This window comes from Amblyomma mixtum, chromosome 2 (assembly GCF_055824585.1).
Source record: "Amblyomma mixtum isolate Tamu chromosome 2, ASM5582458v1, whole genome shotgun sequence".
Classification (NCBI taxonomy): Eukaryota; Metazoa; Arthropoda; class Arachnida; order Ixodida; family Ixodidae; genus Amblyomma; species Amblyomma mixtum.
Window position 1 is genome coordinate 307257704 of NC_143013.1, and position 15527 is coordinate 307273230.

At 46.7% G+C, this 15527-nt stretch overlaps 4 protein-coding genes across 16 annotated transcripts in view; 1 reads left to right on the forward strand and 3 right to left on the reverse strand.

The window, feature by feature from the left end:
• Positions 1 to 705: 705 nt before the first annotated feature.
• On the reverse strand, positions 706 to 9964 carry LOC149364854 (D-dopachrome decarboxylase-like). Its single transcript, XM_089574798.1, has 3 exons — positions 9710 to 9964; positions 9372 to 9544; positions 706 to 873 (listed from the first exon to the last, which is right to left on the reverse strand). Exons 1-3 carry the CDS (start codon positions 9815 to 9817, stop codon positions 828 to 830), a joined length of 327 nt encoding a protein of 108 aa, XP_089430924.1. The 5' UTR covers positions 9818 to 9964; the 3' UTR covers positions 706 to 827.
• On the forward strand, positions 1136 to 8984 carry LOC149364855 (uncharacterized). 8 transcript variants are annotated; one of them, XM_089574790.1, is made up of 9 exons: positions 1136 to 1648; positions 1962 to 2024; positions 2255 to 2320; positions 2944 to 3000; positions 3080 to 3256; positions 3489 to 3551; positions 3637 to 3690; positions 3748 to 4513; positions 4592 to 8984. In XM_089574790.1, exons 1-9 carry the CDS (start codon positions 1331 to 1333, stop codon positions 4807 to 4809), a joined length of 1782 nt encoding a protein of 593 aa, XP_089430916.1. In that variant the 5' UTR covers positions 1136 to 1330; the 3' UTR covers positions 4810 to 8984. The 8 variants fall into 8 exon arrangements, with proteins under 8 accessions (XP_089430916.1, XP_089430917.1, XP_089430918.1 ...); XM_089574791.1 differs by having other exon boundaries at positions 3492 to 3551; XM_089574792.1 differs by having other exon boundaries at positions 3080 to 3133; positions 3209 to 3256; positions 3637 to 4513.
• On the reverse strand, positions 2335 to 8903 carry LOC149364856 (uncharacterized). Of its 2 annotated transcripts, XM_089574796.1 has the most exons (4): positions 8701 to 8903; positions 7245 to 7880; positions 6123 to 6226; positions 2335 to 5883 (listed from the first exon to the last, which is right to left on the reverse strand). In XM_089574796.1, the coding sequence occupies exons 1-4, from the start codon at positions 8765 to 8767 to the stop codon at positions 5065 to 5067; spliced, it is 1626 nt and encodes a 541-aa protein (XP_089430922.1). In that variant the 5' UTR covers positions 8768 to 8903; the 3' UTR covers positions 2335 to 5064. The 2 variants fall into 2 exon arrangements, with proteins under 2 accessions (XP_089430922.1, XP_089430923.1); XM_089574797.1 differs by lacking the exon at positions 8701 to 8903 and having other exon boundaries at positions 7245 to 7798.
• Positions 9965 to 10485: 521 nt separating the features above from the next.
• The window catches only part of LOC149364857 (uncharacterized), a 48198-nt gene continuing 43156 nt past the window's right edge, over positions 10486 to 15527 (reverse strand). For all 5 annotated transcript variants that reach the window (XM_089574783.1, XM_089574781.1, XM_089574780.1 and 2 more), the window contains one exon: positions 10486 to 13962. In XM_089574783.1, coding sequence (XP_089430909.1) covers positions 13751 to 13962 — 212 coding nt within the window. In that variant the 3' untranslated portion in view covers positions 10486 to 13750. The remainder of the gene's footprint in view (positions 13963 to 15527) is intronic.

A 15527-nucleotide genomic window follows, 5' to 3' on the forward strand; every position in this document is an offset into this window, starting at 1 on the left:
TGCCTGAGAAACGACCAAATGCGGACAAAAATTTCAAACAAAAAACAAATTAAAGAAAGAAAGCATAACACTAGAAAATCTAACTTGTGGTACACAGTAAAAGTACAAAAAGTACTTCACACTAAAAAAAAAAGGCAAAATCATAAACTCACTCTGGTTAAGAGCACCGACGTGGTAACCGAAATTGGCCTGCGGGGAAATCTTGACAAATGGATTTCGATGCTTACTCGGCGGTAGATTCCGGCGTTATCACGACGAAGCATAAAGAATGCCCGTTCATGGTATAATACAAATATACTGCTCCCTAAACTTCACTCAGCGCTCCCACATTCAGCCCAAGAAGGAACAAGCCATGATGCGCTGTACGTTCATATGCAGTCGGCGCTGTCTACGTTATCACTCGCAGAAACAATGGTTTCTTGTTCCCTTTAAAACGTGCTCTCAGCAGACTGCACAACGCGTATGGCGATCACGATGTGCACGACTGTCACGGTCACCGAAGCTGCCGATTTAGGCATGGCGGACATGGCTCAAGGCTGAACAGCTTTGAGTCGTGCGTTCCGCTCATTGAATCCGTGCACGACGGAGAAAGCACATGTCAGTCCCGCATTATTCAATATGTTTTGAATTCTCGACAAGGACTTTCCGCATATGATGCAACAGCTTCGAACGAGCCGCAAAATATATCGCACGTAACAGTCTGAATAACTGCAACTCTTTATTGCACGTAGCCCCGGCATGTTGCGCGCATTTGGAATGAGCGCTAAAACAGCGCCAAGCAGTGTAGGCGATAACGTTGATAGCAGCGTAGGTAGTCACATCGGCTTTCAGACAAGATCATTGGGGTCCAGGTCGTGCAGAGTCACAACGATCCTGAAAATACAGCCAAAGAAATGATAAATGCCACAAAAACGAAAACGAAACTGGAGAGCACTACCGTCGTGTCAGCATGCAACCAAGCAGTTTTAATTAGTTTCAGTTTTATAGCCTCTAGTTTAATTACAACAAAATATAATCTAAAAGTGTGAAAAAGAAGTATGGTAGCTCCTGCTCTTGCAATCTTCAGGCTGCTCAAGCGGCCACCTGGCTAGGCTTGAACCGGACGACCAAACAGCGCGCGACATCTTGCCTATACACGATTTTACCAAGGGCTACTGGGAGAGGGAGAAAATACTCTCAAACCGCGCGCTTCTCCAGCCTACCACGGTGGCCAACTGGCTGCGGGCTGTTACATCGCCGTGCATCGCCGGCTCTTGCCTTCTCGGCGTAGCTTGTTTACAGACATCCGCCACTTATCGCGATTTTCTCGCCCTTGTCATCTATTGCCGCGATGCCTTACTCGGCGCGAACTTCATCTGGTCAGCACTGCGTAGTCGTCGGTTGTGGCAACAACCAGCGGAAAAGAAAAAACATCGCCGATAGCACTTGCGCCAAGCATGCTGTGTCCAGGTCTCAGTGCGGGTGTGACATGTTCATGTTGCACCGTTTTCCCGTCGACCCCGAGTTGAATCGTCAGTGGGCGTCGCAGGTTAACAGAAAGGACTTTGCCCCGACTACAAACTCGCGCGTCTGTTCCCTGCATTTCGTCGATGGCAAGCGTACGGAGCAAAACCCACTGCCCATGCTGAACCTCGGCTACGAGCGAAAGGCAAGTACCAACTACAATCATTGTCGTTTTGCGCATAGTAAACACGCAGTTTGCTTGCTGCAGGGCTTAAATGTTTAGTATGCTGCATTTTACGTGCGTAAGAGCATGGACAGAATTTGTCACTTTTTTTTCATTGCTTGCTCGGTCATCAGGCACGTTAGCGGCAGCGGTGCGATATGCGCTGGTTGGCCGCAGATTGAACTTTAAAACGTTGGCGATAACGTAAAATTGCAGCTTCACAACTTTACCAGCGCCATATGTGATCTACAGGAGCGCTTTTTATTTGCGTTAATGGAAATATTAATCTTTTCAGGTTATCCACGGCCGCAGACGCCTGATGCGCGATGACCGTGGTCCACCACCTGTCAAACGAAAGGTCAGATTGTTGAGTCTGCACATAGAAATGCTGGAACTCACGTTACATTTGATTGGAATAACGCGCTACACAAGAAAAAACGACAACCGAAACGACGGACACTGGACAAGCGCCCTCGTTTCAGTTGTTTCTCATTGGGTAGAGCGTTATTCCCATCAAATGTACAACCAACTAGCCCACATTGCTGCCTTGCTAGCTGTTGCTCATGATACACTTGCTTCGCATTTTAGAGACAAGAAAGCCTCAGTGACGAGTCCGAAGCATCTGATGCAGTGCAGCAGACACCACCCCACAATGTAAGAAAGGCGCATTTACTATTTCACAATACTGTGAGCATTTATTAGGCTCCTACAGGAGCGGGCTGAAGTACAGACAGGAGGCACGGTGTTCCAAAGCAATAAAAGCACAGCAGTCTCAAATGTTCGGTTCAGATGAATGCACAGGTATGAAATTCGAGCAAGAAATGAGACTTGTGTACAAAAAAATACAGAAGAGCAATTTCACAAAACCATCAAGTACCATATTTAATTATGCATTAGCAGGCAGATGGCTTTAGGCACGTATCTACGCTGATACCACCATGTAAAGCAGGGAAAAGAATTTGTGCAGTGCACTGCCTTTCAGAGCACGATTTTGAGTATTGTGCAATTTGTTGCCTAACACAATGTAGCACTGTGAGGGAAATTTTCCCAAAAGATTTGAGCATGCAAGAGGTCCTATGCAGAGTGACGTCTGGAGCAACACTCGCATATGGCACACAAAAGGTGCGAGACATGTCATGTCATTTGCACTGAACCTGCCTCCACAAGGTATGACTGTTCTAGTGAAGCCAGAGTAACTGCTCAGAGAAGCTTGTTCAACATCATGACATGCTATGATAATTTGAGATCAGGGTTGTTAATGCACTGTTTCATAACAGGTCTCATCCAACAGAGAAGATTCCACAGCAAGCCTTTCCTCAATCAGCAAACACAGTGTTAGTGTGCATTCACTATTTGATGCTTTGCAACGTGCTGAGAAAGTAGACTCACAGCTAAATATTTCTCTATTGGCAGGTTGTTTGTATCGGACATCACTCGGTCAGCCTGCCTGTCAGCCACGAAGAGAGTGTAAGTATGCATGCTCTCATCATTCCTTTGTTACTGAAGCTAAATTGCAGCCATCTGTTGCACTTTCTTTCACAGGTCATCAGTAATGTTCAAGATGCCTTTGCTACCAGCAACGAACTAGATGTAAGTATGCATGCACATACAAGTCCACGACATGCTGTTATAATAGGCCAATTTCGCCCTTCTTGTGTTTGTCTGCCAGCAAGTTGTTTGCCTCTGATGGCTATAAATCTGCTGTCAAATCTTTATTAATTTCCAAAAACGAGCTTGCTCTGCAGCAGTAAACTGGATATAAGCTTGAAGGCTGTCTGAGCTTCCAGACACTTGTTTCTGATGTTGCCTCTTTTTTTTCTAGCAGGACTCATTGAAAACTGATGCTGCTACGTCTCGTCTGGATGCTAGTTTTGAAGAAACAGCTGTGAGTGCTCATACAGGGTTCTCTTTTCCAACCAAGACAACCTGCATTGCCTTCATGTTTTTCTTTTCCTGCCTTTTTCCGATAGATGGCTGCTGAGCAACAAAACTGCAGTTTGTCAAGGGAGGAAACAGAAATGAAGGTAATTTATAAGAAAATACATTCTCAAAACAAGATACAACTTTGTGTATTATTTCAGGTGGAGATGAAAGACAGCTGGACACAGTGGGAATTGGAAGAGCCAGTCCCAGACCACACATATGCAGACACAAAAGACAGTTCAAACACTCCTCTTACAATGAGAAGCATTCACTTTCAATACTTAACACCACAAGACATACACTTCTACACTGGCCTCCCATTTGGTGCTTTTAATAAGCTCATTCTTTTACTGAGGGCCAATGGCACAAAAGCAGGAGGAATATTGGGCATAGAACAACAACTGTTGCTCACACTTATGAGGCTAAGACTTGGGCTCCTCTGTGGGGACCTTGCAAGAAGATTCAACATTTCTGTTGCGACAGTGTCGACAATATTCTCTAGTATGATGTCCACCTTGGCCAAAGTAATGGAAGACATAGTGGTGTGGCTGCCTCGGTCAGTAGTTTACGACAGTATGCCGAACACCTTTGTGAAGAATGGCTACGACCGCACAACGTGCATATTTGACTGCACAGAGGCATGGCTGCAAAGACCCAAGAAATTAATGGCAAGGGCACAGAGCTACAGCGCATACAAAGGATCGAATACTATCAAGTTTTTGACGGTAATAGCACCCAACGGGCTAATCATGTTTGTCTCGGATGTGTATGGTGGAAGGGCCTCCGATAAATACATAGTTCGGACATGTGGTGTGGAAGACTATTTACTGCCAGGCGACGAAATTATGGCAGACCGTGGATTCAAGCTTGAGCCTCATCTTGAAGCACAAGGAATCCACATGAATGTGCCCGCCTTCACCAGAGGTATGTAGACTATGTTCTCTACATTGCAAGCTTTCATGCACCTCTGGGTTTGAAATGCTCATATTTGTTGTCTTTCAGGAAAGAGTCAACTGTCCGAGCAAGAAGTAACAAAAACCAGGCGAATTGCCTCACTGCGCATTCATGTTGAACGCGCTATCAATCGGATAAAGACGTACCGAATTTTTAAGCAGGCTATGCCTATCAAGTCACGAAAACATATCAACACGATTGTTTTCGTGTGTGCTGGATTATGCAATCTGAAGGGCCCTCTTATCAAAGAACAGCAAGAACAATAAAGGTTGAGCTTCAATCCCAATACTGTTAGGGTTTGACTCATTTATTTCAAATGCTACCATGCTATTGATATGCAAATAAAGAAAAAAAAATGCAGAACACGGACATCACTAACAGTCACTGCATCTTAAGGAGACAGCAGTGCAAGGAGTAGGAAGTTCCTGCTGTACATCAGCCTTGGTTATATACACTGCACCATAAAGGCATAGTCCAGCAGGGACTTCTGTTATTCCGGTAAATTTACCCAATGACTCCCTTTACAGCCTAGGCAATATTATGTTCTCAAAAAAGCTTTCAAGATTATTAATGTGGGTTTCCATGAATCCTTCATCCTTGTTGACTGGAATCAATGCTCCCCCTTGGTCTACATGCAAGTACAGGTAGCAAACAGTGCTGCCTACCAGGTTCAGGTGTAGCTGTGCCTGAACTTGATAGTAGTATCTATGTGCTGCCTTTAGTACACCTGCAGAATCTAAGCAAAAATCTGCTTTGCACTGCCCCTCCTTAATTAATTCGCCCGGATGCACATGCCGCAAGGTGTATAGGCATTTAACCTCTAAAAGTGCCGGGGGGTGGCAATCACAGAAAAGCAAACCGTCTGGACTACACCCAAGATATGGATACCTTGGATGGATCATCAAACCACAATCCTCGAGTCTGCAATTTGTATGCTTTGTTTGAAAAGCACCAAGAGCACGCTGTTTCGCTAACTGCTCATAATTTATGCCATACTGCATAGCAAGGCTGGTAATGCAGTTGTCATTAAGTATTTTCTTCATTAATGACTCATACTTCAACTGTTTGGAACGGCAAACATCTTTGAACACTGAAGCAGTTATCCTGCCCTTACGGTGGGAAAACCACTCGGCACAGTTTCTTTGCTGCCTTGTGGCAGCTTCAATTTTTTTTGCAGAGTTCATGCTGAGGCTGAGCTTCTCCACTGCTCGCTCACTTCCAAGCAGCCTTCCGAAGTTGAGGTCGCACAGGGGTCTTTCGAGAGTAATTTCGAAGTCGTCCACTGGTTGCTCCACTTTGTTCAGCTGCCTTTCTTTACTCTTTGGTGACTGGAAGGCAACCTGAAAACAATGTCTTCATTAGTCTAGTCACAATTTTTATTAAGGGCAAAGCAATTAAGAAGCCTGAATGTGACAGTTTAACCAACAATAAAAAGGCAGTAACATTGCCTTGTCGGCAAGATTACATTGAGCATGGCTGTGGGTTCAGGTCATTCCTAAAACTTGCACTCCGATTCAAGATAAATAAATCCTCAAGTTATGTTCATGCATAACAAAGGCTTATGCATTTTTGTCACTACCTGCTCTAAGTGATGTGTCGTCTGTTCCCTCTGGACACTTGCTGGCGCCTGAGAAGGTTGCTGGATCTTCCTTCTCGTCGTCAGTGTGTTGTGAAGAAGGGTGCCTGCACATAAAAGCATAAAAGCATTACCACAATGCTTAACAGCCAATTTCATTCCATGGCAGGCACTCAAACTGGCACCTACATATAAAAGTCAATGTACTGCCTTCATTTCCAAAAATATGACGGTGCAATCAGGACAAGAGTGAATAAATGGATGGATCAGCCCAGTGTTCACTCGCTACTGCATTGATCAAAAAAGTAGAAGATATGTTCTACAAAGAAATATTTTTCACTGAAGCATGTGGCTAGCACATATGCTCCGAGGATTTGTCAATGGAAACAAAGCTTGGCAAAATCTTTCCTCAAACTAACGCTCAAAGGTATTGATCCCTTTTACATTTACACTATATTTTGCTCCTTACAGTGTTCCATTTGTTTATCCCCACAGCCCATAACTGCATTGAATATGCAGCTCTAACATAGAAAGCAATCATCTCTTTCATAAGGAACACTGCAAAACGGGACTACTAAACACATACACAGCAGTGAACTTTTTTTTTCACATTAAAAGCAGCATTCATTCTCTTCCAGATATACATGTGTACATGAGCAAATTTTTTTCTTGTGAGCCGGAGTTCACAAAAATGGCTTCTCTTCCCTTGTCACCAACAAGAAAATTTGTCGTCCAGCCGCCCATTCCAAAGAATTCAATCAGGTTCATGATTTTTCTCATCCACATGTGCTTGCAAACAGATTTTTCTTGGAATGTGAAGTCTTCAACACTATTACGGTTGTTTTCTCCTGTGTCAGTGAAAATGACTGCCTTCCAAAAATGAGCTGCATGTGTATTCCATATAAAGTATATAAGCTCTATTTCTCTGATCACTCACCATTGTCCATGGTCCTCACTGTGCTACTGAACTTCTAGGAACTAATGCTAATGACTTTGATCACTTGCCGCTTCCTTGTTGGAAAGCCGACAATGTTATCTGACAATGGATACCAGCAAAGCACACTCGTATTACTGCACTGGCAACCAGCTTGTTTAATAGATATGTGTCATCTCAGCAATACTCACCAGGAATATTGAAGAGCTCGCCATAAGGTGACTTCTTGACGTGGTCTGTAAGCTCTTCTTTGTTAGCAAAATGCTTAATCTTTCGGGTCGGCCTTGGGTGCTGCGTGCTTGCGGGGTCCACTGTTGACCTCTTCAGATTGAACGTCATAGAATTGAGAAGGGCTGGCTCAACATTCCTTTTTGTACCCCTATTCCATGCTGCCGCCTTGTCGGTACATGTGATACCAGTGATGCCTAGCTGGACGCCCATTTCCAGCTTCCACAACAGGGCACCAATATGGCTACAAACACGTGCTTTTCCAGCCATGCAAGAGCAACCAGCAGTCGCCACTTGCCCATTCTTCCGCACACAGGCCCACGGCGACCATGGCTTCTTATTTACTGCTTGAGAGGGTCGCACGTCGGCCTTCACATATACAATATCGGCAGCTGCTTCGTGACTCAGCACCCGGCCGACCCAACCGCACTGCAGCTGGTTATATGAGTCCAGGCTTTTGTATGCCTCTGCCTCTTTGAGATCACACGCCTTTGTTCGAATCAAATAGCATACAATATGGGCACTTGTTATGCTTGGCCAAAGTTTGGTGTCATCTGTCCACTGCTGCACGAGCAGTGGATGAACATGGGTGTCACCATCTGGAAAAAAAAAGAAGGAATGCAAAGGACATTGAAACAAAGATACCTCCAACGGCCGGCAGGAATGCATTGGACGCTACAGCTCTTAATATGCACGATCATGAGTTCACAGTAGCGCTGCCATAATATGGATCCCATAGTTGTTTCTGCCTTCTCGAAATTTGAGCACTGCAAAACAGACGCGATAATGCTGGTTAACTGCCCGAATACAAGGCACACAAGTCCGATCGCAAAGCCCATCTACTTGCCCAACGTACTCTGAGGCGACAGGAGTTGGCAAGCTTACACATATTTAGGCAACTGGGCAGACTATCAACACTGCCTCACAGATAATCAAATTGCGCTCTCACAGCTGCATGCGGTCGTGCAGCCTACGCAAGAAGCGTGAAGGGTCTACCAATCTCGTTCTTTTCAACTTTCCGTTTCGTGACGCAGCGAGTGAGTTCCACATCGCAGTGTTGTGGCTATGTGGGACGCGGCTGACAACGGGAAAGATCGCGCGTACTGACGAAGCTAATTCGAAGGATTTACATGCAGCAGCACGTACAGTACACGCCAGATGCGGCCAAAGACGAACTACGCGGGATTGCCGGGGCCCTCGCGAGCAAGTTCGGAACGCCAGCTCATCGGCGGCAGAAGGCAGCGCGGAGCTCCGACGACGCCGCTGTCAGCGGACAGCCGGTCCGTCATTCCGCTGAATGTCAGGTGGTCTACAGTACCTTACGATGACCGTAACACGCTAGGCCGCCGTTAACAAACACTATTTATTTGTTTACTACGGTTATTCAGTATTTCAGTAGTGAGTAGCACGGACACTCACCGATCGTGATCGTTTGCTCCGCCGATGCCATAGCTGCCGGTTGGTCGCTTCCAGCCGCTTGCGCCATTCAAAATACACACTTCTGCGGCTTCGAGCTCACCGCTGCTACGTTTCGGCAGCTTTGTTTTGCGAGCGGGTGCCGGCAGGTCGACGAGCTGCACTCGAACACACGCAGAGACGCAGCGCAGCCCAAGCAACCAAAGCCAAAGTAACAGCCCGTAATGGTGGCGCCGCTACGCGGCGCTGGGGTCTAGCAGTATGGCAGCCCCCAGGTATCGAAACTGAAATTGTGTATAATCTTGCCGAAGAATGCAAATGTGTTGCTGTGGTATGGTGTGTTGCGCATGTTCCTTGCATGTTTGTTGCTACAGAACACAATTCGTTCGCTGGGCTTGTTTTGGACCGTGCCTTAGTATTTACGGTCTAACTGCCAAAGTAAGCAGTGCATCTTTCTCCTTTATGACTAATAAAGAATAGATGTGATCGAACATCCATTCGTACTTCGCCTGCTACCCACGTGAAACTTGCGCTGCCAGCGCACAGTACTTGAGACGGCAACCGTCCAACCAGTGCCATCGGTTTCCGCTGGCGAAACGTGTACACCGCAAACATCGCTGAAGAACGCTGCGTAGTCTTCGCCAATCATCAAATGTGTACGTGTGCGAATTCACCTTTTCGGCGGCATGGCCAGGTTTTCAGAGATGAATTCCCTCAGTCTGCTGCCGAATTCCTTGTTTTTCTCCGGAGAAAACACGTTGATGGAATGAATGGAGCACAGACAGTTCGGATCAGTCGTGCCCGCTCGAGAAATTTCCAGACCCGGTTCCACGACAACGGTCACTTTCTAGAGGAAACATGGATAACACAAGGTAATTCGTCAAATCGTCGCATATGTTCAGAAAGCACTCTTCGTGCGGATCATCTGACCAGCTGTTGGCACTCAATCGCTCGCGTATCCAACGTGAACTGCAGCGACCTTATTAGCTATCGGCTTGCGCGGCGAGCTTACCTCGATATCCTTTTTCAGGAGGGTAGCGACATACTGGGCGAACTTTGCGTTGAACCCGCTCGGTATTCTGCTTGCGATCAAGTTCGTTTTGATTGTGCAGAGCGGCATCGCGCAGCAGAAACTCTGGCTGCCCTGTGTAACGCAGAGTCACGCACGTATACTGCGCGCTGCAACTACCTTATCTAACGGCGCGAACGCTGATAAGCATGTAGGACGGAACGCCTCCGAGAAGCCACCATTGATGCCAGACGACGGCGCGCTTAGCTATCACGTCACAAGTTCGGCTTCCGCGCTTTGTCAGCCATGGAATTTTCCATGCAGTTCGTCTGACACGCTTGTCATGGCTCATGGCATGTTAAAGTATCTCCAATTGTTTCGTCGTTGGTTTCGCTCCGCCGCGTTTACAAACCTCCAGCATCTGGCTGTAGAATCAACGCACACTTCAGTACGAATTGCATACGTCCCTGCACTTCAAGCGATGTGCCCTTGGTGCGACGACTCGCGTAACCATGAGATAGTAGTACTGAAACGCTGTGGCTGCTTGCATAGCTCCTACATGAATATGCTGTCCGTGTTTAGGCGGCCCCACAATTCACACTCGTTTATGAAATGCAGTACTTCATCGCCCTCTTCGAATGCTGTCTAAAAGATCTATAGGAAGCCCAATTATGAGCACTGATTTACAGCGAACTTTTTTTTTTTTTTTTTTGCCAGCACATTCATTCCACAAACTTATGACAGCAGGTGTTGTGGTCCACAATGACTCCAACAATGGCTTCAATAAAAAGGCACAATTTATTTCAGAAAAAAAAAAAAAGAGGAGGGGCCAAAGGACTTCACCATTTCAAATCGAAGGCTGAACCACTGCATTTACTGCAGTCTTGGTCATGCCACAGTCAAATTTTTGTTCACAATCTAAGCCATAGCATTTGGCATGTACGCTTCAAAAATTTGCAGGGAGTCTACAACAGGTGTGCTGGGACTACAATATTGATATCGAAGGAAAAAAAAAGCTATAGGAGGGTCAAAGAACCACTTCACTTTGTTATATAATTCTTAAAACTCTTCTCGAGTTACAACGCAACACTTCTTTTCCACTGTTACTCACCCGCACAAACAGTCAGTCACACCCACACAGAACACGCAGTCACACTATTTACAGAAGACGCACCACTGACACACGTCGGCACCAACATTAATCGGCCGACTAACGCGTGAATCCCCCCAGCCCACCCAAGTACAGATCTCCCCCACAGATACAAGACAAAGCGTCACAAACTACAACTACGGGCCTTCAAAAGAAGCAACAGGGTTTCTTTTCTAAAACCCCAAGTGCATTTAGGCAGCAAAACAGTGCTACACAAAGCTTTTCACACTTCGCAATGGGAGGAGGGACTTTCACAGTACATCTCGCTTGCCTACGTTTTATGTACAGAGATGCCTGAATGCACAACAACACATTTTCTTTCTGTTGGGACATGACCCGAAAGAAGGAAAAAAAGAGGGGGCAGGATGCCCACACACAAGCACTGCTATGTACAGCCCACACTACACACACAACAGTTCACAGGTATGGTATGCTACTTTACCGAAAGCTACTCAGCACCAAATTGAACTCCCAAAACAACACGTCGGAAACTGCCGTACGCTTTTCTGAAGGGAATTACGAGAACACAAATGTGTACTACTGGACAGACCCGCATTGGTTTCCACATGTGCACACACAAACACACATGCTAGACAAGACGACGAGTGGAGCAACATCCGGGAACACGACCAAAAACAGAAAGGCAAGAAGCGCACAACCAAAAAAAAAAAAAGAAAAAGCTGAAGTGACTATCACAGACTTTCTTACTTTTTTTCTCAGACAAGTGCACGTCGTGTACGCTTTTATTTTGAGACTTTTTCACTTTTTTTTTGCCTTTTCGAAGCGCTTTTTGCCCCCGACTTTCCACGAAGCAAAACACAAAACGCACATGACAATATCACAAAGGACTGGAAGAAAACCACAACAACAAAACTAAACATCCTATGGTCACCAACATAAAAAGAAAGCAGAACCAGCTGCACGTTTGACATCTGTAGAGCAAAGCCAAGTTCAAGAACCACACCACATAGTGTAGCGCTCGCATGAGAGTGGAAGATAGTGACTGCAGCTGAAACCGAAATGGCCCTTTGCGGCAAACAAATGCAATTCATATAAGTTCAGTCAGAGGGTTCTGGCACGTTTTCCCATTCAAACGTGCAGTGCAGTAAAGACTACGGCTAGACTCAAGTGGCAAAAACAGGACACATGCGAGCAACTGGCCAAAATTAAACAGCAGAAATGCCAGGATAGAACGGGCACAGAAATTCTCAATAGACCAAACCGACCCCTCGTGCACCTTGCAAGAACAAGAACTACAAATGACCGCCGAATTAGCCGCACACATTCGAGGCGAGGAAAATGCAGGCAAGATTGTCACTAACCAATGCTGCGAGATGCCACACTAAGGATGCACACTTCATTCCATGTTACTGTTTCAGCCACTCCGCGCTAATCAAGCCTGCGTCCTTGAGACTAAGCTAACTGCTCGCAAGAGCAGCATCCCTGACAGTCCAAACGAAAAAAGACAAAACACATGACAAAACCAGTTGGAAAAGAGAACAGCTTTTTCTCCAAATATGTACAAAACCGCATTGGCCATTTCGAAGTCACAGACTAATGCACAAGTTAACGAGACTGACTGAACATTAATTCACAGGAAAGGAAATACAAATGCAAAAGATACACCAAGAACCCAACACACTGAAAAACAAGCAATACAATGTGCTCACATGAAGACAAGACAAAGAAAAGGTGAGTGGGCACTGCACTTTGAACGCGTACAATGCAAGGACAGACAAGAATGACGTAGTGCAATGTCTACCACTACTGGCGCACGAAACTCCAAACACACTACAACAGAACGGTATACAAACTACGAGCCTACAGACTGCACGAGACATACAAGGACGTCAGACTGCGCCACCCCATGCAGCTAAAATGAAACTTCTTTCCTGAATGGACATGTCGCAGTACTTGACAAGTGAGGCTTGGCGCACCTGCAACACAGTGCCAATGCGCTTGGAGGCAAGGCAACCCCCTTACCGCTCAATAGAAATAACAATTCACACAAGAGTAAAAAGAAAAAAAAAGTTGCAGCCTCTTTGTTTTACTTTGTACTTGGGCCGCAGACAAAAACGAAAAGCTTTTACAGGAAGGAGAGCATCCAAGGAAAGAATTCATACGCTAAAGGAACTGATTTAAATTAAGGTCCTGCGATGAAACGGGAGGCATGCCTGCACTAAGGCAAGCAGTGCTCAGTTACAGACAACAAGGGTGACAGACAGCAAAAGGTTCCAAAATAATGTAGACCACACGTCTTTTTTTTTTGTGCTCCTTGACTTGTCCTCTTACACAGCAAGAGTGGCCTCTAATGGCATCAGCAAGCAGAACGAAGTGGGGACAGAAAAAAAAAAAGTTAGCACAGATGGGAAAGTGTCCCACATACAGCCGCTACAAGGATAAGCTCCTCCTCATCCAGCACAGAGGAGCAGGATTACCTTAGCGCCGCAGCTCCAACTCCTTTAGCTCTGCCGCAACCATATGGTGCTGCGGGACGCATGCTACATGCGCCAGAACACTGCCAGCTCACTCGCTGCCTTCACCTAACTGCGCTGCACACATGGCAGAACCCGCAAAGCAAACCACGATCGGAGCCTGACACTCCCATCCTCGTCACAGTGGCACCGGGAAGCACACATAGCGCAGCTGAATGCTGAAACTGCCTTACATCCGGCACAATGTGCCAGGGGCTCGCAAACTCTCTTGACTGCTTCAACCGATCCTACCGGAAGCATCCTGCTAGTCAAAGCCTGTGGGAGGCATCAAGGTCCTCAAAACTGAGAAGGCGGGGCAGAAAAGTGTGTCGTCCGCCTCGACGCATGCACGGCGTGTGCAAGATTTCGAGTGCGCTGTTCCGGTGCAGCCGGACGCACAGCAAGGCATTGGCTGCCCCCTCAGTTCTTGACTGCTGTGGCCTGCTGCTGCTGGCGCTCCACCTCTTCAACCAGCAGGGCCTTCTGGTGCGGCACGGGGGGCAGGGTTGGCTGGTAGAGCACATCGCTGCCAAACCACTTGGCCAGGTTGCCGGGAGCCACTCCCGGTGCTGCTGGCACGCCAGGCCCACGACCGGGCAGTCCACCGGGCATCATGCCAGAGCCCTTGACATCTGGGGACAATGCAGCAGAGGCATCAGAGTCAATCAAAAACATGATGAACATGAACACGATGCACATAAAGAGCTAGGCTGGCTGTTTCCAAAACACTGGCACAGCAACTGGTGTCTAGAGCAATGAGAGAAGCACTTATCTACTAGTCTGCAGTGCACACATTCAATTCTCGACTGGAAAGAGTCGTCGCACCTCAATTTATGCTCCAGCCAGAAAAGGACAAATGGAAGTGCCACAGGAAAACACATCTGTCACTACATAATGGCCGCTCAGCAACAGCCCTTGATCTTGTAGACCCTCCCTGGGGTCTAAAGCCAGGGAACACCATTGCATCTTGTCATCGGAGAGACAAGTGCCAATGTCTAGTGACAGGCATGGGAAACTGAACTCCGACCACTCCTGGAGATCGCGTGCCACTAAGCTGCATGCTAAGATGCAGAAGCCAGGCTAGTTGGAACTGAATCTCACTTTTGAAATGCAGCACAACAAAATGGAAATGGTAAACTGCAATGAGTGTGCACACACATACATGCAAGCAACTGACACAGCACTGCATGCTTTCACTGCTCACTCCATTGCACCGCATTGTAAAGCCCCGAGAGCTTGATGTGAAATTTCAGACATGGCAGTTGCGCGAAACACACACACACACACACACACACAAGACAGGTTACGGGACGAGCGCAAACTTACAACTGATTTTATTCAAAATACAAGGCACATATTTAAAGGAAGAAAAATAGAATGCACTTTGAGCATGCGCATCGAGATTATACATAATGTAGCAATCAAAAGCATACCAAGGTCTGAACTTACATCGTCTTATCGAGAAAGGCTACCTCACTATTGTACAGTGCAACCGAAGAATCACTGATACATGCTTGTCCTTTTTTCTTTATGAAATACGCTTCCATCACTTCACGTGCAATTGAATCTCGACTTTTGCCCAGAACTCTGATCTCATTAAGCCGTGGCCGACAGTGACTGCAGGACAGGCAATGCTTTGCCAAATTTGATCCCTCCCCCGTTGTTAACGATAACCCATGTTCCCGTGCGCGATCGTTCCAAGCAGCGTCCAGTCTGGCCTACGTACGTTTTTCCACAAGTCAGTGGTATTTCGTAGACAACTCCGATGGCGCATTCTGCAAAGGGCCTAGCGTGCTTCTTGTCACAACCACTTTTCTTTGTTCCTTGATTGGTGATGCGGGGGCATAGCTTTGCCAGTTTGGACGGTGCTGTAAACACCATTGGCACATTGTACTTTCCCGCCACCTTCTTCAGGTTGTGTGACACCTTGTGCACGTACGGCATGACTACTGGTCTTGCTTTGCTTTTCGCCCTTTGCCGCGCTTTCCCTTTCATCTTTTGCAGTAGCGTCTCAGCCACAGCCGCCACGATCGCACGGGGGAACCCGGCAGATAAAAGCCTGCCGACCTGATCATTAAAACTTTCCTGCACTCTGTGAGGACACGATTTCATGAGGGCAGACTCTAGACACAGAGCAGCAATCCCTCTCTTCACAGTTTTGGAGTGCTCCGAACTATAGGGCAACAGACCTTTTTGG